The sequence below is a fragment of the Dendrobates tinctorius genome, unplaced genomic scaffold, assembly GCF_039654945.1.
Source record: "Dendrobates tinctorius isolate UK_male_01 unplaced genomic scaffold, ASM3965494v1 ptg000293l, whole genome shotgun sequence".
Lineage (NCBI taxonomy): Eukaryota > Metazoa > Chordata > Amphibia > Anura > Dendrobatidae > Dendrobates > Dendrobates tinctorius.
The window spans coordinates 28,022,213-28,046,141 of record NW_027361960.1 but is presented as its reverse complement, the minus strand read 5'-3'; the positions used below and the strand labels follow the sequence as shown (position 1 = coordinate 28,046,141).

At 46.8% G+C, this 23,929-nt stretch overlaps 1 protein-coding gene across 2 annotated transcripts in view; it reads left to right on the top strand.

Annotated features, from left to right (window-relative positions):
* The window catches only part of GINM1 (glycosylated integral membrane protein 1), a 76,852-nt gene extending 55,363 nt beyond the window's left edge, over positions 1-21,489 (top strand). For both annotated transcript variants that reach the window (XM_073560226.1, XM_073560225.1), the window contains exon 7: positions 20,322-21,489. In XM_073560226.1, the coding sequence (XP_073416327.1) occupies positions 20,322-20,430 (109 nt within the window). In that variant the 3' untranslated portion in view covers positions 20,431-21,489. The remainder of the gene's footprint in view (positions 1-20,321) is intronic.
* The last annotated feature ends 2,440 nt before the right edge of the window (positions 21,490-23,929 follow it).

Sequence of the window (23,929 nt, the reverse complement as noted above, 5' to 3'; positions counted from 1 at the left end):
GGCAGATGTCACCAGCGACATCTCAGGGGTCGGGGGTCGCTACTAAGGCTAATTTCACACTTGCTTTTTTTTGCAGCGCGTTTTTCCCGCATAAAAACGCATTGAAAAAACGCATACAAAAGCATACAACTACTGCGTTTTTTTCAAGCATTTTTATGAGCATTCATGAAAAAAACGCAGCGTTTTTATGCGTTTGTATGCGTTTTTAGTGCGTTTTTACCGCGTTTGCGTTTTTTCCAAACATTAGGTGGCCCCTCACACTAACCCAAACCATGACTTTACTAACCCTAACCCTGACCCTAACCCTTAACCAAGCCATACTTAACCCTAACCCAAACCCTAAACCCTAACTAACCCTGACCCTAAACCTAACCCTGACCCTAACCCTTAACCAAACCATACTTAACCCTAACCCAAACCCTAACTAACCCTGACCCTAAACCTAACCCTAACCCTGACCCTAACCCTTAACCAAACCATACTTAACCCTGACCCTAAACCTAACCCTAACCCTTAACCAAACCATACTTAACCCAAACCCTAAACCCTAACTAACCCTGACCCTAACCCTAAACCCCCTTAACTAACCCTAACTCTAACCCAAACCCCTAAATTCCATTGTTAACAAAAAAAACGCATGTGCAAAAAAAGCATACATAAGCATGCCAATGCGCACATATGCGCACCCATAGACTTATAATGGGTGTCTTGCTGTAAAAAAACGCATTGCGCGCGCATGCGTTTTTTTGAGAGAAGTCGGACGCCCAAAAAATGCAACAGGATGCATTTTGTGCGCCCGAGCGCATACCGCAAAAAAACGCATGCGCGGAAAAACGCGTACAAACGCATGTGTATGCGCACATAAGCGCATCCCATGCAAAGTATAGGAAAAAAAACCGCATGCGCTATTTAGCGCTAAAATACCGCGAAAAAAACGCAAGTGTGAAACCAGCCTTACCTGTCAGACGCGGCGATCCTGACGTCCTCCCGCCCGCGTCCACGCGTCGCCACAGGAAGCGCCTGACGAGAAATGGTCCAGGACGTTCTCGCGCGACCAGCGATGAGCAGCGGGGGAGCCGGTCGGAGGTAAGTATCACATGTAGCGATATCGCTAGCAATATCGCTGCTACGTCACAAAATCGGTGATGTTACAGCGATATTGCTAGCGATATCGCAATGTGTAACGGGCCCTTAAGGGAATTTAGAAGAATGGTTGGTAAGCACTTGGGTAATATTTGTCATGGTCAAGGCACTCCAATAGCCAGACCTATGAACAGTGTTCACCATGGTGAGTCCAAAGATATACCGTATCTCCTTTTGTGCCATTGAGGTAGTAAAACCCAATACAAGGGAGGAAATGGGAAAACACAATAAATGCATTCATAGAAGGAGAGTGAGTGGATCTTAGATTGAATTCACTGACTTCAAAAAGGGCCTGAGTGAGCACCTTTTTTTTCGCCTGCTATTTGGCACAAAAACCTAGCTCACATTACTGCCCTGCAGTATGGGCGGAATCTGCTGACATGGGTGTGATGTCACTCCTTTCCTCCCCTTCTGGGTGTGATGTCACTCCTCTCCTCCCCTTCCGGGTGTTTGCTAAGGGAAAAGAGAGGATGACATTTAGGAACACAGTGAGCAGCCATTTTAATGGGGCCTGCAAAGTTACTGACTGTCTTTGCATGCAAAGGCTGGATCAGAACAGGTCATCAATCTGCAGAAATGTTTCCTGGATTTCTGTGGAGCAGACAAGAAGACGGTCCATCCATGTGTATATAACACAGCGCTCTATGTACAATTCCTGGCACCGAACAGGCTGCCCCCCCATAGACCAGCACACTGCTCTCCTGAAATACTCTGTGCTGCTGTCACCCTGCTCCTTCCACCATATATCTGGCCCGCCGCCTCGCTTTCACACATCGCCAGGACAGGATCTGAGGAGAGGAATGGGGTCTTCGGTCACCAAGGTTGGCAGGCAGCAAGGATTCTGGGAGCAGGGTGACAGCAGCATAGAGTATTTCAGGAGAGCAGTGCGCTGGTCTATGGGGGGCACAGAGGGAGATATATGGGGGAGGAGTAGGGTGACAGCACCACAGAAATCCAGGAAACATTTCTGCTGATTGATGGCCTGTTCTGATCCAGACTTTGCATGCAAAGACCCCATTCCCCTCCTCAGATCCTGTCCTGGCGATATGTGAAAGCGAGGCGACAGGCGCAGTCCGGGGTGATGCTGGGAAGCAGGCTGGGGTTAATGTAGCCATACAGTAATGATAAAAATGAGACCCCTCTCTTCAGCTGTCTCACCAGCTGTTACGTGTTACAAAACCACTTAGCACCCAGAATATGTTGTGCAGTTATATGTATGTATAATAGGTTCTATGTGAGATGCATGTCCCTAATGCATCAGCCCACAGACTGTGCCCCTGGGCAGAGGGGACACGATATTCTCCTTTTGTCCGCCCTCCCCCCACCTTTGTAATTTCCACAGTAAACATCGGCAGGCTCCGGCCACCTGCGGCTTTTGTAATGCATGTCTGGCCTGCCGCTTTTCTATTGGCCTGCCCTCTGTATCTGTGTGATATATTCTGTGTCCTGTGAGTAAAGTGTTGTGAGACTGGAAATACGTGGAGAAGTGATCTTTTATATGCGCCCATGTAACTATGGAATTCCAGCCAGCGTCATTCATTCAGACTCCAGCCATCGCAGAGCGGACCTCCGAAAACACTGGGTGGTACTGAAAAAGGTACCCCAGCTTGGGTAGACCCCATTACACTGGTGGCAGACAGCGGGATTTGATACCCCTTCTACAGGAGGAAAGGAATGAATGGAAAATAACTACCAGAAGTTAAAGAGGACTACATTAAAAGATCTGGTGGAAACCCGAGGGTTGATCGCCAGCAACAAAACAAAAGCGGATTTGATAGCAGCCATCATGGAACACGACAGTGCAGCGCCCCCCAATGTGAATGTGGAGGAAACCGAATTTCAGAGGGAGGTGAAGAACAGACTGGCGTTCTATGGCCTAAACCCTGCAGTAGAGATCATACCAGAGGTGATGGCTGATGTGCGTACTGATCTGAAGGAAAAGATGGCCAAACGGACCAGGACAGAGCTAGCCAAGATGGAGATGGCAGAGCGGAGAGAGGAGAGTCAGCGAGCAGGGGGGAGCTCTGGCCTTCGACCAGGTACCTTCAACAGTAAGCCACATAAAGATCCAGTATAATGCCTTCCGACAGTTGGGGGAGGCAGAGGAAGACATTGATGGCTTTCTGCAGGACTTTGAGCGGCAGTGTGCCCTTCATCAAGTGAAGCCGGAGGAACGGGTTCAGATTCTGGCCAGCAAGCTGACAGGCTGGGCAGCGGACGCCTATCGCACAGTACCTGATGAGGACTGTATGGACTATGAGCGGATCAAAGAAGTGATCTTGGCCCGGTATGCGCTGACACCACAGGCCTACCGCCAAAAGTTCCGCGGACTTATAAAACACGTAATCGATACCCACGCTGAATGGGCCTGTAAATTACGGCGGTCACTGCTACAGTGGGTACAAGGGAGCCAAGCATCGACTAAGGAGGACGTCCTCTAGCTCTTCCTGTTAGGACGATTCTTTAATGGACTAAACCCCGAGACACAGGAATGGCTTCGGGACAGGCGGCCAACGACTCTTGAGGAAGCCGCTCATCTGGCCGATGAACATCATGATGCCAGGATGCCGGAGTTGTCCGGATCAAAGGTGGTCACTAGGGGCCCGCCCATGGACCTGGAGGGCCCCAAACCACCGAAGATTGTAGGGGAACCAGCTAGAAACCCGGCCTATCACAGTCCCCCTGAGGCGCGATGCCACACGTGTCGTCAGCTGGGCCACCTGCAAAGACAATGCCCCAACCGGACTCCGCATACCCAGTGGCCAAAGGCGGGAACAGCAACCTTCAGCCGGGCTGCTGTACACTGCTACCAAGGCGAAGCTGACCCGGCATTGGGGGCTACGATTAACCAAGGGGTGGAAGAGATGGAGGAAGTGCTGCATGAATTAGACCCCGTGCAGGCAGCCCGGGCAGATAATCGACAACAGCATCGACAGGTCGTGTGGGTTAATGGGAAACGTATGCAGGGACTAAGAGATTCCGGGGCAACTTTGACCCTTGTGAAGCCTCATCTCTTCTGCGACCAAGAGAAGACGGTCCGGACAGTGGCAGTCCGTGTAGCAGGGGGAGCTATACGTCGACTACCCACTACCAGGATTCACCTGAACTGGGGAGTCGGGAATGGCCTTGTTGAGGTCGGCTTGATGGAGGATTTGCCTGCAGACGTCTTGCTGGGAAATGACTTGGGGCCCATGTTGTCTGCATTCTCGGTGGCCCCTCTGGCTGAGACCTATCCTGTGACCACCCGGAGACGAGCTCGAGCTGCGGAGGCGGAATCACACTCAGAGGAGGCCCAGGTAAGACATCCCAGCCCTGCACGTATTCCCATAGCCAGACACATTTCTTGGGCCACCCCAGATGAATTTAAGAGGGAGTTACTTGAGGATCCTTCATTAGAGGGATATCGTGGGAAGGCACAGGAGGGGAGAGGAGTACTGGAAGGGGAACAGTTTGTATGGAAGCAGGGACTCCTCTACCGGATCACAGAGCAGCACCACACAGGGACGAGCCCCACTATAAAACAACAGCTGGTAGTTCCCAAGAAGTATAGGCAAGAGTTACTGCGAATCTCTCATGATATACCCTTGGCCGGGCACTTCGGCGTCAGTCGCACCAGGCATCGTCTGACACAAAACTTCTTTTGGCCGGTGGTAACCTATGATGTTCGTCAGTACTGCCAGACCTGTGACAGTTGTCAGCGCATTGGCAAGAGGGGGGATCGATGCAAGGCCAAATTACGCCCCTCCCCATTGTGGAGGAACAATTTAGCCGAGTAGCGGTCGATCTGATAGGGCCGTTAGCCAAACCCAGTCCGCCAGGGAAAAAGTATATATTGACAGTGGTAGATTATGCCACACGGTATCCAGAGGCGGTTGCGTTACCTAACATACTGGCAGAGACGATGGCGGCCGCCCTGCTCCAGGTTTTCTCACGGGTTGGATTTCCCTGGGAGATTATCTCGGACCAGGGTACCCAGTTTACAGCAGAGGTGACCAACCAACTGTGGAAGCTGTGCGGCGTAAAGTCCATTAGAAGCGCCGCAAACCAATGGGTTGTGTGAACGCTTTAACGGGACATTAAAACAGCTCATTGGGACTTTTACCAGGACCGACAGGGACTGGGAGAAATTCTTGCCACACCTCCTGTTTGCCTATCGGGAGGTGCCCCAAGAATCCACGGGGTTCTCCCCGTTCGAGCTGGTATACGGGAGACGGATAAGGGGACCCCTAGACTTAGTGCTGGAACACTGGGAAGGGGGGGCCTCATAGAAGGGGTACCTATTGTACCCTATGTGCTGGAATTCCGGGACCGCCTACAGGAGCTGACCCAGGTTGTACGTGAGAACCTGCAGGCGACACAGCGGCGCCAGCGCATATGGTACGATCGGAGGGCCAGAGAGCGCACTTTGGAAATAGGACAGAAGGTCCTGGTGTTAGAGCCCACTAAGCAGAATAAGTTTCAAGCTGCATGGCAGGGGCCCTACCAGGTAGTGGGGAAAATAGCCGACACAACCTATAATGTCGCCGATTGTGACGACCCCAGGGTTATCCGCATGTTCCACGTGAATATGCTGAAGTCCTACCGGGAGCGCCCTGAAGAGGTAGTGGCCATCTGTGCACCTGAAGCAGAGGATTTAGCCAGACTTCCCTTGCCGGATGTCTTAGGGGAAAGGACTCAGTCTAAAACATGGGACCAGGTACACTTGGGTGAAGACCTAGGCCCCCTGGAGAGACAGCAGGTGCAGGCGTTGTTGAGGGTGCGACGGGATGTTTTCAGAGAGACCGGGGTACACTCGCCTGGCACAACACAAGGTTGAGACCCAGGATCAGACCCCCCTGCGACAAAACCCCTTCCGCGTCCCTGAGTCTGTACGAGAGGGGATGCGACAAGAGATACAAGAGATGTTGCGTTTAGGGGTCATTGAAGAGTCAGTCCCTGGGCAAACCCCCGTAGTGTTAGTGCCCAAGAAGGATGGGACAACACGGTTTTGTGTAGACTATCGTAAGCTCAATGAGAAAACAGTGACAGATGCATACCCCATGCCGCATGTGGATGAGTTGTTAGACCGGCTGGCAGGGGCAAAGTATTTGACCACCATCGATATATGCAAAGGCTACTGGCAGATTCCCCTTAGTCCTGACGCTATTCCCAAGTCGGCATTTGTCACCCCGTTCGGCTTATTCCAGTTTCGAGTTATGCCATTCGCGATGAAGAATGCCCCGGCGACCTTTCAAAGGCTGGCTGACTGGCTTCTGGATGGTCTCCAGGACTATGCTTGTGCCTACCTGGACGACATCGCCATCTACAGTGCGACATGGAAAGAGCATCCTCACCTAGAGACAGTATTGGACAGGATCCACCAGGCCGAAATCACCCTGAACCCATACAAGTGTCACATGGGCAAAGCAAAGGTTCAGTATTTAGGGCATTGGGTGGGAAGTGGGAAACAGCGACCAGAACCAGCCAAGATTGAGGCCATAGCCAAATGGCCCATTCCACACACTAAAACCCAGGTCATGGCATTTGTAGGGACAGCGGGGTATTACAGGAAATTCGTTCCCAATTACAGCAGCGTAGCCAAGCCCCTCACTGATTTGACCTGTAAGAACCAACCCCGCCAGGTAACCTGGACCTCAGAGTGTGAGGAAGCCTTAAGCCAACTAAAGGACGTCCTCACCAATACCCCTGTATTGGCCGCACCCAATCCAACTAAACGTTTCCTTGTTTACACAGACGCTTCTATGTTTTGATTGGGGGCAGTACTGAGCCAAGTCGGGCCGGACGGCCAAGAACACCCGGTAGCTTACTACTGCCCCGTGAAGTAAGCTATGCGGCCATCGAGAAGGAGTGCCTGGCGGTAGTATGGGCACTCAAGAAGTTGCAACCATATTTGTATGGACGACAGTTTTCCCTCCTAACGGACCATAATCCCCTAGTCTGGCTTAATTGAGTCTCCGGAGACGACGCCAGATTGCTGCGGTGGAGTTTAGCCCTACAACCTCTGGCCTTCACCATCCACCACAGACCCGGCCAACAAAATGGTAATGCCGATGGACTAAGTCGACAAACGGAACTTGTACCAACCCCATAAACTTCGGTCATCCCCAAACCGATCCGTTGAGGATCAGATTGTGTATGCCGATCGCGTCGCTGAAAAGGGGAGCCGTGTTACAGAACCACTTAGCACCCAGAATATGTTGTGCAGTTATATGTATGCATAATAGATTCTATGTGAGATGCATGCCCCTAATGCATCAGCCCACAGGCTGCGCCCCTGGGCAGAGGGGACACAATATTCTCCTTTTGTCCGCCCTCCCCCACCTTTGTAATTCCCACAGTAAACATCTGCAGGCTCCGGCCACCTGTGGCTTTTGTAATGCATGTCTGGCCTGCCGCTTTTCTATTGGCCTGCCCTCTGTATCTGTGTGATATATTCTGTGTCCTGTGAGTAAAGTGTTGTGAGACTGGAAATACGTGGAGAATCAGTGATCTTTTATATGCGCCCATGTAACCAAGGAATTCCAGCCAGCGTCATTCATGCTGACTCCAGCCAACGCAGAGCGGACCTCCGAAAACACGGGGTGGTATTGAAAGAGGTAGCCCAGCGTGGGTAGACCCCGTTACACCAGCCCTCCCCTGACTGCACCTAACTATTACCCCTGACCCGTGTGCAGGTGCTCAGCCAGAACCACCCTAGAATGGGTCCCCTTTTAGCAGATAATACTGCCATAGTGTTCTCACATAATACCGCCATATACTTCACACACAATGCCGCCATATAGATCATACCACCATGTAGATCACACATAAAACCAGCAGGGTGTCAGCAGCATAGAGTATTTCAGGAGAGCAGTATCACACGGGATAGGATTAGATACACGGCTCAGCAGACAGTATCACACAGGATAGGATTAGATACACGGCTCAGCAGACAATATCACACAGGAGATGATTAGGTACGCGGCTCAGCAGTCAGTATCACACAGGAGAGGATTAGATACACAGCTCAGCAGACTGTATCACACAGGATAGGATTAGAAGCACGGATCAGCAGTCAGTATCACACAGGATAGGATTAGATACACGGCTCAGCAGACTGTGTCACACAGGAGAGGATTAGATACACGGCTCAGCAGTCAGTATCACACAAGATAGGATTAGATGTCCAGCAGACAGTATCACACAGGAGAGGATTAGATACACGGCTCAGCAGTCAGTATCACACAGGATAGGATTAGATACACGGATCAGCAGACTGTATCACACAGGATAGGATTAGATACACATCTCATCAGAGAGTATCACACAGAATTGGATTAGATACACGGCTCAGCAGTCAGTATGACACAGGATAGGATTAGATACACAGCTCAGCAGTCAGTATCACACAGGGCAGGATTAGATACACGGCTCAGCAGTCAGTATCACACGGGATAGGATTAGATACATGGCTCAGCAGACAGTATCACACAGGAGAGGATTAGATACATGGCTCAGCAGACAGTATCACACAGGATAGGATTAGATACACGGCTCAGCACACAGTATCACACAGGAGAGGATTAGATACATGGCTCAGCAGTCAGTATCACACAGGAAAGGATTAGATACACAGCTCAGCAGTCAGTATCACACAGGAGAGGATTAGATACACTGATCAGCAGTCAGTATCACTCAGGATAGGATTATATGTCCAGCAGATGGCCAAGTGTTTTGAAAGAGCAGGGAGCAACTCCTCCTATGTTTTGCAAGAGCAGGGGCAGCAGCTGGTCGGGTGTTTTGGAAAGAGCAGCTCGGTCCCCAGGAGCCCGTCCTGTATCCTCTCCTGCAGCTGGTATGTGCAGAGTGAACATCCAAGCCCTGTCATGGTGGAACAGTACAGCATCCAGGGCTTGCAATAGAGTGTAAATGGAAAGCACTGGGGCTCTAATAAGATGGCGCCTGGGCACACCTACAGCTGTGAATTGAGCTGCCCACAGAGGCGTGCCCAGTTCACAGCTGATGCTGCTGCAATGATACAGATAGGGGTCGGGAGCCGACTTTTATGTCTTATGCCCAGGGACTGCCGTAAATGAGCATGGAAAGTGTCGTTCAGCAGCCAGAAAGGTAAGATGGCAGCCCCCAGTGGCTGCATTAATAGAGTAAAAAAATAAAAACCATACACACCACTGAGTCAAGCTTAGGGACAAAATCTTTTTATACTATTTTCTTTTTTACATTAAATTATGAAAAAAACACGGCACCTTCCCTTTAATAAAACGCCTTTATCTATTTTTTTTCTCCTATCCACTATGAGACCTCTTTGTTTTGCTTTCCATCATGAGAATGCACATCCTGGTTTTGGGATTACCTTGCCACAGAACGGGCATACTTCTAAGCATACACATAATGTCCGCTGCGACTCATCGGCGGTGCGTTCGAGCGTTGAACTCATCTATTATCTTCCGGTCATCCGCACAGCCTTTTTTGCGCATGCTCAGTGGTCTGGCGCTGGGAGCGCTGTCATCTTGTGTGAGATACCTCCAGGAGCTATTGTAGGCGGGTGGATGTGCAATATGGATTTGTTGACAATATACGAGCAGATAAGTGGACTTATGCCTCAGCGCCGCTTTTTAACAGTGCTGAGGAATAAGGGTATAGCACCCCCCAGAGTCAGAATTTTCCTGGGTCTCTGCTACCGGGGGTTGCTGAGACCCCAGAGAACATGATTCGGGTCGGATTTTACCGACCCCAGTGTTGCGATCACCGTTACTCCCAGAATAACGGGGACCACAAAAAGTCAAATTTTTCCATTTAATGTGATCGCACATCAGAGAAGAGAGAATTGGGGTCCCCCGAGCCCCCCACGGTACCTTATGTACAAGATCAGTAGTCCCCCAACCCCCCTCCCCCTTCCACCGGCAGAAAGAAAATGGCGGGCTGCCTGCCTGCACCCGGCAACCAATGAGAATTTTCTCATTGGCTGCTGGCTTTTCATTACTGTGATAGACCCTATCACAGTGATCAAAACCTTCAATATTAGTAAATATGGCAGCACTTGGGCTGTGCCTCTCTTCTCTCCTTGTAGTTCTGTTCTGGGAGAGAAGAGAGACACTACATCCAAGCGCTGCCCTGTCAGAAATATAGTAGTAATTTCTGCATCCACAAACCCCATAAAACCTCCAATTTCCCACCCCCGTTCTGCGTAAGCCCCTCATCCCCGTTGTCAGGGGATTATCAGGGAATTTTACAGCAGTGGCTTATGTACGGTAGAGCAGGGACCCATCAGGGGGAGGTCTCCTTGCTGTGGTTGATGGGCTTACATGAATTGGCCAATTTGTGCACTAAGAACCTTCATTTTTCATCTTGCTGTAAGTAAAAAATGTTTTTGTAAGGCAGGCAAATAAATAAATGGCCCGCAGAACATTTAGCGCAGAGCAAGCATACAGCCTACTTTGCTCCGGCAGTGAAACGGAATCTGCCTCTGAAGTAGAGCAGTTTACAGGCAGTGACGACGACTCCTCCTCCACGGGATCCCACAGCCCGATTTGTAGCGTAGTCAGTCGTCACTGCTGAAGCTTCAGAGGCAGGACCAAGTACCGCAGTCCCCCACCGCTGTGGTATAATGATACTTCATTTTCCCCTCAAATTCCTCCTTTTTCTACAGCCCCTGGAATAAAATTAATGTCACCGATTTTACCCCCATTGATTTTTTGCAAAATTTTCATTAGCCCAGAAGTCCTACAATTGATCGCTCACCAAACTTATATGCCCAACAATATATCTCTCAAAAACCCACTGCCTTTCATTCCTGTTCCTGGATCCCCGAAATAAAAAAAAAAATTTCGGCCTTACCCTGAATAAGGGATTAGTAAAAAAACAAAAAAAAACACACTCTGCTCCTACTGGGCTACAAAAACTGTCCACAGCACCCCCTGTATTTGCAGCCGTCATGTCCCGAGTCCGTTATGAAGCCCTAATGAGATTCCTCCACTTCAGTGACAATTCCGAAGCCCCCCCCCCCCAAGAACTGACCTAACCTATGATCCGCTAAATAAATTGAGTACAAAATTCGTGTCCTTGATGAGCTACAAGCGAGCCAAATACGGCATCAAATTGTACAAAACATGTAAGAGCTCATCAAGGTACACTTCCACCTTCCTAATTTATGAAGGTAGGGACCGCCAAATCAACCCCCCAAACTGCCCCCAGACAATTGGCATCCCAGGCAAATTTGTCTGGGAACTAATGATGCCTTTTCTCCATCAAGGTTACCATGTGTATATAGACAACTATTACACGAGCATCCCCCTATATAAATCCCTCCACGCTGCAAATACAGGGGCCTGTCGGACAGTCAGGAAAAACCGAGAGGGGTTTCCGTCACAGTTAGTGTCCAGACGTTTGGAGAAGGGGTGTCATTCACTCGCAAGTGACCAACTTCTTGCAGTGAATTGGAATGACAGGAAGGACGTCTACATGCTGACCACACTGCATGTAGACACCATGGTGACGGTCAGAGACTGGGTGACACCAGAGTCGATCAAAAACCAATCTGTCACAAATCACAAATTTATGGGTGTGATTGACTGATCAGTCCAGATTCTGCAGCCATACCTGGTGAAGCGGAAGACCAGGGCCTGGTACAAAAAGGTGGCAAAACTACCTTATCCAAATTGCCACATATAACAGTTTTGTCATGTACAAAAAATCCAAGGACCGCTTATTTTCCTCCAGTTTCAGGAAAAAATTGTTGAAGACCTCATGTTTGAGTCGACACATGGGGAAGCTTTTGAGTCTGAGGATGGCTGGAGACTTGGAGAGAGCCATTTTCCTTGCCCTGTCCCTGTCAATCCCACCCAAAAGTATCCTCAAAAAAGATGCCAGGTTTGTAGGAGGCATGGTAGATGGCGTGATTCCCAGTACTATTGCCCCACGTGCCCATCCCAACCAGGCCTTTGTATCTCCTCCTTATTTTGAGACCTACCACACCTCTTACAATTATTAGGGGTTTTTTTTCTCCGTAACAAGTAATAGAGAATATTTTCAGTAGATCCCATTTTACCCCATTTCACAATTCCAGGACTTGATCAATCACATACCAAACTACTATTCCAACAAATTCTCATCCACGTACCCACGTCTGTACACTCCATAGTGTGGACCCCACAAATGTTCTCGAAAGTCAGGTTATCTGAAAATTAATTCTAGGACTTGATTACTCACAAACATTTTTGACCATTTACAGTGGGTCCAGGAAGTATTCTGAACCCTTTACATTTTTCACACTTTGTTTCATTGCAGCCATTTGGTAAATTCAAAAAAGTTCATTTATTCATTAATGCACATTCTGCAACCCATTTTGACTGAAAAGAAAACACAGAAATGTAGAAATTTTTGCAAATGTATTAAAAAAGAAAAACTGAAATATCACATGGTCATAAGTATTCAGTCCCTTTGCTCAGTATTGAGTAGAAGCACCCTTTTGAGCTATTACAGTCATGAGTCTTGGGAACGATGCAACAAGTTTTTCACACCTGGATTTGGGTATCCTCTGCCATTATTCCTTGCAGATGCTCTCCAGTTTCGACTGGGTGGATGGTGAACGTTGGTGGACAGCCATTTTCTGGTCTCTCCAGAGATGCTCAATTGGCTCTAGGTCAGGGCTCTGGCTAGGCAAAAATTTATATAACTGAGCATGAGGTTCTTAGTTTAACTTTCTGATCAGACTGTATGAAGCCCACTGCCACATCACGGCAAACCTCGTAGCGGGTCTTACCACCCTAACTGAGCGGAGCCGACCACCGCCACAGCGGCCATGCACCAACAGAGCAGACAGCCCGTGTCGCCAGACCGCGCCACCCCACCATCACAAAACCACAGCACCAACACCAAAAGAAAGGAGTCTCTGTAGCCCCAACGGAGCGGAGCTGCGCGCTGAAAACTGCAACAGCGGCAATGCACCGGCAAGGCGGATGGCCTGGTGCCCCACAGCGCCCATGTCGCAAGACTGAGTCCCCATGACTCCAGATCGTGCTGCCCTACCAGCACAAAACCACAGCAACAATCACAACCACACAGCACCCACACCAAATGAAAGGAGCATTGAAACTCACCTTCCTCCAGCTCTTCAGTGAGTGCAGAAGTGGGCTACACCCCTTACTTTGCAGTCTCCTGCCAATTAAAATCACCTGTGCCAAATAGAACTAAGAACCTCATGTTCAGTTATATAATTTTGCCTAGTGGCATTAGATCATTTTATGATTTTTGGAGGTGCTGTCCTCTTTTTTCAGCAGATTACTTATATTTACACTGTGTTCCCAATTATGCAAAAAATATTTCCTCATATTCTCTAAATTACCTATATGAATTGCAGTCAGTTATTTTCCAGTCATCTAATATTCTAGTATAATTGCAATGTTTTTGAACAAACTGCCTATGAAAACAGTATATTTTTAAAAATAAGAAACACTCAAAATGCATGTTCCAAATTTTTATGCACAGCAGAGTTTTCAACCTTTTTTATTTTGAATAAAAAAATGGTCAATTGTGAAATTATAAGCATTATCAGCTTATTGCAAAAAGAAATCAAACAGTTTTCAAGTCAAAACTTTATTCTAGGTGATGTTACATTTGCACATAGGACCCCTTGTTCGAAAGAAGCTTCTGAACTCTCATATCCATTGAATTTGTCAGTTTTTGGATGGTTTGTGCTTCAATTGTTTTGCATGTGGACAGAATACCCTCCCAGAGCTGTTGCTTAGATGTGAACTGCCTCCCGCCATCATAGACACTCCTTTTGATGATGCTCCAGAGGTTCTCAATGGGGTTGAGGTCAGGGGAAGATGGTGGCCACACCATAAGTTTGTCCTCTTTTATGCCCATAGCAGCCAGAGATGCAGATGTGTTATTTGCAGCATGAGACGGTGCATTATCATGCATGAAAATGATCTTGCTGCGGAAAGCACGGTTCTTCCTCTTGAACCATGGCAGGAAGTGCTGTTTTAGAAACTCCATATAGATTATGGAGTTCATCTTTACCCCTTCAGGGATCCTAAAGGGGCCGACAATCTCTCTCCCCATGATTCCAGCCCAAAACATTACTCCACCTCCTCCTTGTTGGCGCCTTAGCAGTGTTTTCATGGGGTGTCCATCAACCAGCCATCCTCCACTCCATCCATCTGGACCATTGAGCGTTGCACGGCACTCATCGGTGAGCAAAACAGTTTGGAAGTCAGTCTTCATGTATCGTTTGGCCCACGAGCCGTTTCTGCCTGTGTGCAGTGGATAGAAGTGGTCGACAGGATGGCTTACGCACAGCTGCAAACCTCTGAAGGACCCTGCATCTTGTTGTTCGGGGGGACATTGGAGGCACCAGCAGCTTCAAAAACTTGTCTGCTGCTATGACAAGGCATTTTTGCAGCTGCTCTTTTAACCTGATGCAATTGCCTGTTGGAAAGAGTCCTCAATTTTTCCTTCTCAGCACGCACACGTGTGTGCTGGGAATCAGCTACATACTTCTTGATTGTGCGATGATCACGATGAAGTGTCTTGGCAATGTTGATTGTAGTCATGCCTTGACCTAAATATCCACAATTTGTTGCTTCTCAGCAGCCGACACATCCTTTTTCTCTCCCATTTTGGCAAAAAATGTAGGCTGCTTAATAATGTGGAACAGCCTTCTTAAGTAGTCTTGCCTTTATTTGGACACACCTGCCAAACTAATTTGCACAGGTATCTGCAATTGCTTTCAGTGATATAAAGAGCCCTGACACACATCACCATCAATGAGTTTAAATGACAAACAAAAATATTCTAACCTTATCACTCCTAAACTCTTTTTGCATAATAATTTTGGAACACAGTTTATGTTGGTGATAGGGCGTGATCATTTTATTGGAGGGTCTCTAATAACGAGTAAGTTCTGTACTTGCACGCTAAGGGCTTTACTTTATGGTTCTTGCAGAATCTCTGGTACCAGACAATACTTTACGGTTACTGTAGAGAATTGGTGGTTTTGTTCATATAGCGGTTCCTACCTTGGCGGCCGGGAGCCTGCTATGGTGTACCATGTCTATTGGCACATTCGTTTCTCATATAGGGATTGATGGAGCTAAACGAACACCAACAAAGGCGGTCGTCTACCATCGTTCAGTCAGACCTGGCTCGTGGTTGTCCACGACGAGTGGGTCAGAGAGCTGGTGTCCTCCGGATACAAAATAGCGTTTTCTCCCCCCCCCCCCCCTCCTCCTACGCGTTTTTTCCACTCCTCGCCTCCCAAAACAAAGACAACAGCTTTCCTTCGGGCCGTTCATGCGCTCCAAAGGGACGGAGTCATTATTCCTGTCCCTCAAGACGAAAGGTTCAAGGGTTTTTATTCAAACCTTTTTGTGGTTCCAAAGAAGGACAGAACAATGCGGCCCATACTGGACCTCAAGCTGTTAAATCAGTTTGTGAAGGTAAGGCGATTCAGAATGGACTGTCTCCATTCTGTTGTCACCTCCATGGAGAGAGAGTTCCTAGCATCCATCAATATCAAGGATTCTTACCTTCACATCCCAATTTGTCCATCCTACCAGCAGTTCCTGCGCTTCCCAATTCGCGAGGAACACTTCCAGTTCATTGCCCTGCCATTCGGACTCTCGACCACCACCAGAGTCTTTACCAAGGAAATGGAGGCTGTCATGGCCATTCTTCACGCTCGGGGAGTTGTGGTACTTCCGTATCTGGACGACCTACTGATCAAAGGCCCGTCCTTTCTAGCCTGCGAGGAATCCTTAGGTATCGCAGTCAATACACTTTCTCTCCTGGGCTGGAAGATAAACTTCGAAAAGTCCTCTCCAGCACCGGCTCAGCAGATTTCCTTTTAGGGAATGACCTTGGACACTTCCCGCGGGTTGGTCATTCTCCCTCCAGAAAAGGCCCCAGCCTTACAACAAGGAGCACGGAGTCTTTCCCGACCAGTTCCACACTCCATACGTTTCAGCATGGGGATCCTCGGAAAGATGGTAGCAGTAATAGAAGCGGTCCCATTTGCACAGTTCCATCTCCGCCCTTTGCAACATGCGCTGATGTTGGCGTGGGACAAGAATCCGTTCTCCCTAGACCACCGGTTCCTTCTGTCCCGGCTGGTCAGACAGACCCTCAGGTGGTGGACTCTGAAATCCTCCCTTAATCCAGGAAATTTCTTTCTCCCAGTACGTTGGTTGGTGCTGACCACCGACGCCAGTTGTCTTGGCTGGGGTGCGGTTTTCCGTCACTACACGACACAGGGTCGTTGGTCCATTCGAGAGTCGCGTCTCCCCATCAACATCTTGGAGATACGGTCGATCAGACGAGCCCTACTGAGTTTCCACCATCTCCTCGCAGGTCACCCCATCAGGGTCCAATCAGACAACTCCACGGCTGTGGCGTATGTCAACAGTCAGGGGGGTACCCGCAGCAGGATGGCCATGAACAAAGTGAGTCACATCTTCCATTGGACCGAGACCAACCATTCGCCCATCTCGGCGATCCATATCCCGGGGGTAGAGAATTGGGCGGCGGATTTTCTCAGTCACCAGGGCCTCGCCTCAGGAGAGTGGTCTCTTCATCTGGACGTCTTTCAGCAGATTTGCCTTCGCTGGGGGACTCCGGATGTGGATCTCATGGCCTCAAGGCTAAACAACAAGGTTCCCCGGTTTATTGCACGATCCATGCACCATCGGAGCAGGCGCCCTAGTTCTGCCGTGGCACTAGTTTCGACTTCCGTATATTTTTCCCCCTCTTCTCTTGCCTCCAAGGGTCATCAAGAAAATCAGAGCAGAGGGGGTACCAGTGATCCTAGTCGTGCCGGATTGGCAGCGCTGGGCATGGTACACAGAACTAGTCCAACTTGTCGCTGACGTTCCCTGGTGACTTCCAGATCGCATGGATCTGCTCTCACAGGGCCCGATTTACCACCAGTACTCCAGGGCACTGTCTTTGACGGCATGGTCGTTGAATCCTGGATTTTAGCACAAGCTGGTTTATCTCAGAAGGTGATCTCCACCATGATTAGTGCTAGGAAGCCCGTGTCCATGCGTATTTATCACCGCACCTGGAAAACCTTCTTTTCATGGTGCAAGGACCGTGGACGATCCCCTCTGGTGTTCTCCATCCCTTCCATATTGGAGTTCCTACAATCCGGATTAGAGTCCAGTCTCGCGCTTAGCTCACTCAAGGGTCAAATTTTGGCTTTGTCAGTTTTATTCCAACGCAAAATCGCCACCAAATTGCAGGTGAAGACGTTCATTCAAGGAGTCTCCCATGTGGCGCCTCCGTATAAACGGCTGTTGGACTCATGGGATCTTAACTTGGTCCTCGGAGCCTTGGACAGGAAGCCCCTTTCGAACCACTGCAGGACGTACCACTAATTTTTTTTCTTGGAAGGTGGTTTTCCTAGTGGCGATTACATAATCAGATGAGTTTTGGAGCTGGCAGCCCTGTCCTGCTGTCCTCCATTCCTGAATTTTCATCAGGACAAGGCAGTTTTGAGAACATCTCCGTCCTTTCTGCCCAAAGTCATGTCTTCCTTTCATCTCAATGAGGAAATTGTTTTGCCTTCATTCTGTCCGGCACCAGTCCATCGTATTGAAAAGGCCCTCCACACCCTGCATGTGGTTAGGGCTCTTAGACGGTACATCTCACGGAAGGCTGCCTTCCGCAAGTCAGATGCCCTGTTCATGATTCCAGAGGGGCATAGGAAGGGTCTAGACGCCTCAGAAGCCACGCTAGCCAAGTGGATTCGCTTGGCTATTCAGGAATCCTACCGTGTCAAGGGCACACCTATCCCAGCAGGGATTAAGGAACATTCTACCCGATCAGTGGGCGCCTCTTGGGCCATTCGGCATCAGGCATCGACAGAACACGTCTGCAAGGCTGCGACTTGGTCCAGTCTCCATACCTTTACAAAACATTACCAAATTCACTCTCAGGCCTCTGCGGATGCAGCTCTTGGCAGGCGCATTTTGCAATCGGCAGTACCACAGCGTTAAGCCCCCCCCACCATCCAGGGACTGCTTTAGGACGTTCCATGGTCCTGTGTCCCCCAATAAGGCATAGGAGAAACAGGGATTTTTGTGTGTACTCACCGTAAAATCCTTTTCTACGAGCCAATCATTGGGGGACACAGCACCCACCCTGTTAGCCTATTGGCTTGTTGTTTAGTTCTTAGTTATTGACATAGTTATTGTTCCTTGTTTAATACTCCTGCTTTTTCACCGAACTGGGGAAATCTCAGCCAGCGGAAGGTTTATACTGCAGAAAAGGAGTTAATTTTTCTGTGTTCACTTAGTGTCCTCCTAGTGGCAAGCAGCATAACACCCATGGTCCTGTGTGCCCCAATGATTGGCTCGGAGAAAAGGATTTTACGGTGAGTACACACAAAAATGCCTTTTTTTTTTTTTTTTTTTTTTTTCCTCAGCTGAAATCAGACTGAGAAAAATCGCAGCATGCTGCGATTTGCAGTGTGTCTCAGACGAGACTCGCCGATGCAAGTCAATGGATGCGAGAAAAAAACGCACAGCACTCGCAACATGCGTATGTCGACCGTTTTTTAGATACCTTACCATTCTGTGCCATAGAACACTAAATGGTCCTGTAAATGATTGTAGAAAAATAGTTGCTGAGAAAAAAACGCATTGCATACGCTCGTCATATGGTTGCTATGTGAGAAAAATCGCATTGTGCTCGCGTGACACCGGCATGACACTCGTCCGCTTTTTCGGTCCTGATATCGGACCGTTTTTTTCTCTCGCATATGGGTATGTACCTTAACAATTGAAACTGCGCTCCATCCCTTCCGAGCTCTGCCATGCACACAAACAGTGGTTCCTCCCCATATATGGTATAGGCGTACTCGGGACAAATTGCACAACAACTTTTTGGGTTTAATTTCTAATGTTACCCTTGGGAAAATAAATAATTGGGGGCGAAAAGATCATTTTTGTTGAAAAAATTATTTTTTATTTTCACAGCTCTACTTCATAAACGTCTGAAGCACTTGGGGGTTCAAAGTGCTCACCATACATCTGGATAAGTTCCTTGGGGGGTCGTGTTTCCAAAATGGGGTCACTTGTGGGGTGTTTCCACTGTTTAGGCACATCAGGGACTCTCCAAATGCGACATGGTGTCAGTTCTTAATTCCAGCCAATCCTGCTTTGAAAAAGTGAAAGGACGCTCCTTTCCTTCCGAGGTCTCTGTCGTGTGCCCAAACAGTGGTTGTTTTTCCCCCCACATATAGGGGAATCAGCTTATTCAGGAGAAATTGCACAACACATTTTGTGGTTCATTTTCTCTTTATACACTTGTGAAAATAAAAAAAATTGGTTCTGAAGTAAAATGTGTGTGAAAAAAGTTAAATGTTCATTTTTTCCTTACATGATGCTTCATTTCTTTGTGACGCATGTAAAGGGTTAATAAACTTCTTGAATGTGGTTTTGGCACCTTGCCGGGTGCAGTTTTTAGAATGGTGTCACTTCTGGGTATTTTCTATCATGTAGACCCCTCAAAGTGACTTCAAATGTTATGTGGTCCCTAAAAAAAAAAAAAATTGTTTTGTAAATTTTGTTGAGAAGTCACTGATCACCTTTTAACCCTTATAACTTCCTTTATTCCAAATTCATAAATTTGTGCTTATGTAAAGTAGACATGTGGGAAATATTATTTATTAACTATTTTGTGCGATATGACTCTGATTTAAGGGCATAAAAATTCAAAGTTTGAAAATTGTTAAACTTTCACAATTTTACAAAGTTTCCGTGTTTTTTTCATAAATAAATGCAAGTCCTAAATCAAATACATTTTACCACTAACATGAATTACAATATGTCACAAAAAAAAACTTCTCAGAATCAGCCGGATCCGATAAAACGTTCCAGATCTATAACTTCATAAAGTGACAGTGGTCAGAATTCTAAAACTTGGCTTGGTCATTGAGTACCAAATTGTCACTAAGGGGTTAAAAAGTTAATGGATTAATTATATGAATTTGGACATTGTGCTACTAATATATACAATTCATCCTTTCAATGAAAACAAGTTGTCATACTGCTGTGAATTTAAAAAAAAGTGTTGTGACTATCAAACTACAACAATGCAAAGTGAGGGGAAAACTGCATCATAATGGAATAAACATGCCCGTAACATGTTTTGATGATTATTCATATTTTATTTTACAGGTGGATTCTGCAAGCCAGTGATTTCAAGGACTCCACTCTGTTTGTTCCTTTAATACTCGACAGCAGCGATACAAAGGAGCCACCTCAAAAAACAGAAAATATCTCATGAATGTGAATTCTCCAGTTTTTGTCAGGGTTCAATGTTTCCGATTTGGATTTCCTGCATCCAACTGATTTTTAAGCTGCCAGCTTTAAATCCTCTTCAGTGATTGTAAGAGCACCTCAAGAGAGACTGATATGCTGAACACCCAGAAAAATACATGGGGAAACAGACACTTTTAATGGCCATGGTTGACAGAGGCCTCTAAACACTACAACCAAGCCATCACTTATACTGCATTTGGTTCTCTGCAGTCTACTCACTTGTATGAAAGTTTAAAAAGAAAAACCCCCCCAAAAAAACTTTCGTTTTAAGGACATTTTTCAAGAACTGTTGATGGTTTCTCAACACATTTGTGTCACTTGAGCCTGTTACAGTCTTATGTAACCATAAATATAATTCTTTAAAATATATATTTTAAGAAATGTTTGACTTATATTCATTATAAAGCATCTGATTTATGAAAAGGTTCTATTTATAAGTTTTAATCAAAATAATATCAGATTTCATTATTGGAGTACAGATTTTTCAAGAATGTTTAGGTATTTAAAATAGATTAAAGTTGAAGTGCTTTTTATGCCATGGATTTTTAAAACTGGAAAATAGTATTAGTGTGATGTCTAAAACAATAGCTTTAATTTAACTTGCAGTTCTTTTGGAATCCACATTTTTTTTTCACACGTGCACATTTTTTTCATATTTTATTAATAGTGTGGTCAAATATGAATTTATTTCATGATCAATTTTCAGAAACCAGTTTGGTCGTGTTGCATTGTTGAGGTTATCGGCATATTCTCGAATGTGAGGAAAATGCCATATCGCCAACCCTGTAATATTAATGGGTGTCCCTATTCCTCAGGAACATGCAATGACATGCCATATTCCAGTGTAAGTTTTTCACCGTAAGTTAGATATGGCAAACCATAAAACGGTTTATCTAAAATCTTAAAAGCTAAATAACCAAACTGATATATTTTTGCTTTTACAATGCACTTAATCATTTTATGGTGTCAAGCAAAATCATACGGTGAATATCCTTAATAAAAGACATTTGTATATTCAAGGAAATTTGTTTCCTGCTATTTTTTTTTTGTCAGTTTGTACAATACGCTATGGAAGACTATATGGAATTGATGTGGAAAGCAGAGATCACTTTTTGGGTCAGAACTTACAACCAACTTGTTCTTGCCAATCAATAGGCAGGATAATTTGCAGGAAAGAGAAATCCCCATGACTGAGGGCTTCAAGGAAAGGAAGGCACATTGGAATTGTAAATAACTTGCAGTGAGTCAATATTATGTTGGATTTCATGATGTCACCTTGATCCAGTAGCAGGACCACTAACCGATCAGATTCCGTCAAGAACCTGTTAATTCTCACTAAGGCTATGTGCCCACGTAGCGTTTTTTTCCTGAGCAGAAACGCATGCCCTTGCCAGGGAAAACGCATGCGCTTTTTGACACGTGTTTTTGACGTGATTATCAAGCGTTTTGACATGCTTTTTCCTATGCGTTTTTGCAAATACAGTGTATGTATGCGGAATCGCATGCGATTCCGCACAATTAATGAACATGCTGTGTTTTTTGCCGATATGCGTTTCCGCAGCGGAAAAAAAACGCACCATTAGCATAACATGTGCGTTTTCCATTCTATTAGATGCTTTTCTTAAGCGCTTTCCGCAGCAGAAACGCTTGTCTAAAAGCGCTGCGGAAATGCTTAAAAAATGTAACATGGGCACACAGCCTTAGGCTATGTGCCCACGATGCGATTTTTAAGCGTTTTTGCCGCGATTTTCGGCGCGAAAATGTTTAAAAATCGTGTACAGAACACACCCCATGCATTCCTATGGCATTCCGCACATGCTGTGCTAATGCTGCGCTTTTTTCCGCGGCGGAAACGCATCGCGGAAAAAATCGCAGCATGATCATTCTTTTGTGCGGAATTGCAAAGAATTGCCGCGATTCCGCACCCATAGGAATGCATGAGAATCGCTTACTTCCCGCATGTGTTAAGCGTCTCGTGTGCGGTTGGTACCCACGGTGTGGAGGAGAGGAGACTGTCCTCCAGGCCCTGGGTACCATACCCCTGTAAAAAAAAGAATAAAAAATCGGGGTATATTTACCTTCCGGCGTCCCACGCTGCATTCCCGGCCTAGGCGTTCCCAGTAATGCCTTGCGGCAAGGTCCTGTGATGACGTAGTCTCATGTGACTCTAGCGGTCTCGCGAGATCGCTATAGTAACGCGAGACCAACGTCATCACTGGTCTCGCAAGGCATTACTGGGAACGCTGAGGCCCGGGATGGCACCGCGGGATGCCAAAAGGTAAATATACACAGATTTTTTTTTTAACATTTTATCTTTTACTATTGATGCCGCATAGGCGGCCTCAATAGTAAAAAGCTGCTCACACTTGTCACACACTATGTTTGACGAGTGTGACCAGCCTGTCAATCACTTTCCAAGCGATGCTTCAAATCGCTTGGAAAGAGCTTGAGAAAATCGCGGCAAAATCGCGAACAGAATCGCCGTGAAATCGTGCGGAAAAAAACGCGTGATTTCTAGGAAGGAGTCCGGTTTTCAGTGTGCGTTTTAACACGCAACGTGATGTGAACAAAAATGGAGGGCACCACTGGAAAGAGGGGTTCACCAGAGACTAGTCAAAAATATGTGACAGAAAAAAGAACAAAGCAACCAGCCTATGAATAGGGAACACCACATGTATGAGTAAAAAATGTATGAAGTTTATTGAATACATCCAACACAGACATGGAATAACACAGACTCCATAAAAACATTTAAAAACATGTGGAAAAGTGGTGAGTCAAATCATGAAATAATGATATGATAAACCTCCCACATCAACAGACCCCACAGACAATGTATGAATGAGCACTATAAAGTGTCTAATGAGGAACAGTCTCTAAAACAAACAAATGAAAAAAGGCATTAAACATGAAAAATCAAAATGTCTGACTGGTTTGGAAAAGAGAACTATTCACAGCACCATGAATATATTAAGCACATATGAAACCCCTGAACTGGCATCTATGTACTCACTGATGTAGTTAATGAGCACACACTCCTGTGGACTGCATATAACAAAAAAAAAAAAAAAAAAGAAAAAAAAAAAGTTGAGCAGATGGAAAAATATCAAAAGCCCATATGGGACAGCAGTACTAATGCCCTTGCACCTCTAATAAGGTCGTTGCAGACATACAGACCACAAATGGCAGAGACAATGAAGGCAGAAAAGGTCAAATAAACCAAAGCTCCATAATATGCCAGTGCATATGAAAAATAAAGTGCCTGGTGCTTCTGTGGGATGAGTGTGCGGGGGGAGCAAACCCCACGCGTATCGCCACCAGAAAGTGGCTTTCTCAAGGGAGAAATAAAGATACGCGTGGGGTTTGCTCCCCCCGCACACTCATCCCACAGAAGCACCAGGCACTTTATTTTTCATATGCACTGGCATATTATGGAGCTTTGGTTTATTTGACCTTTTCTGCCT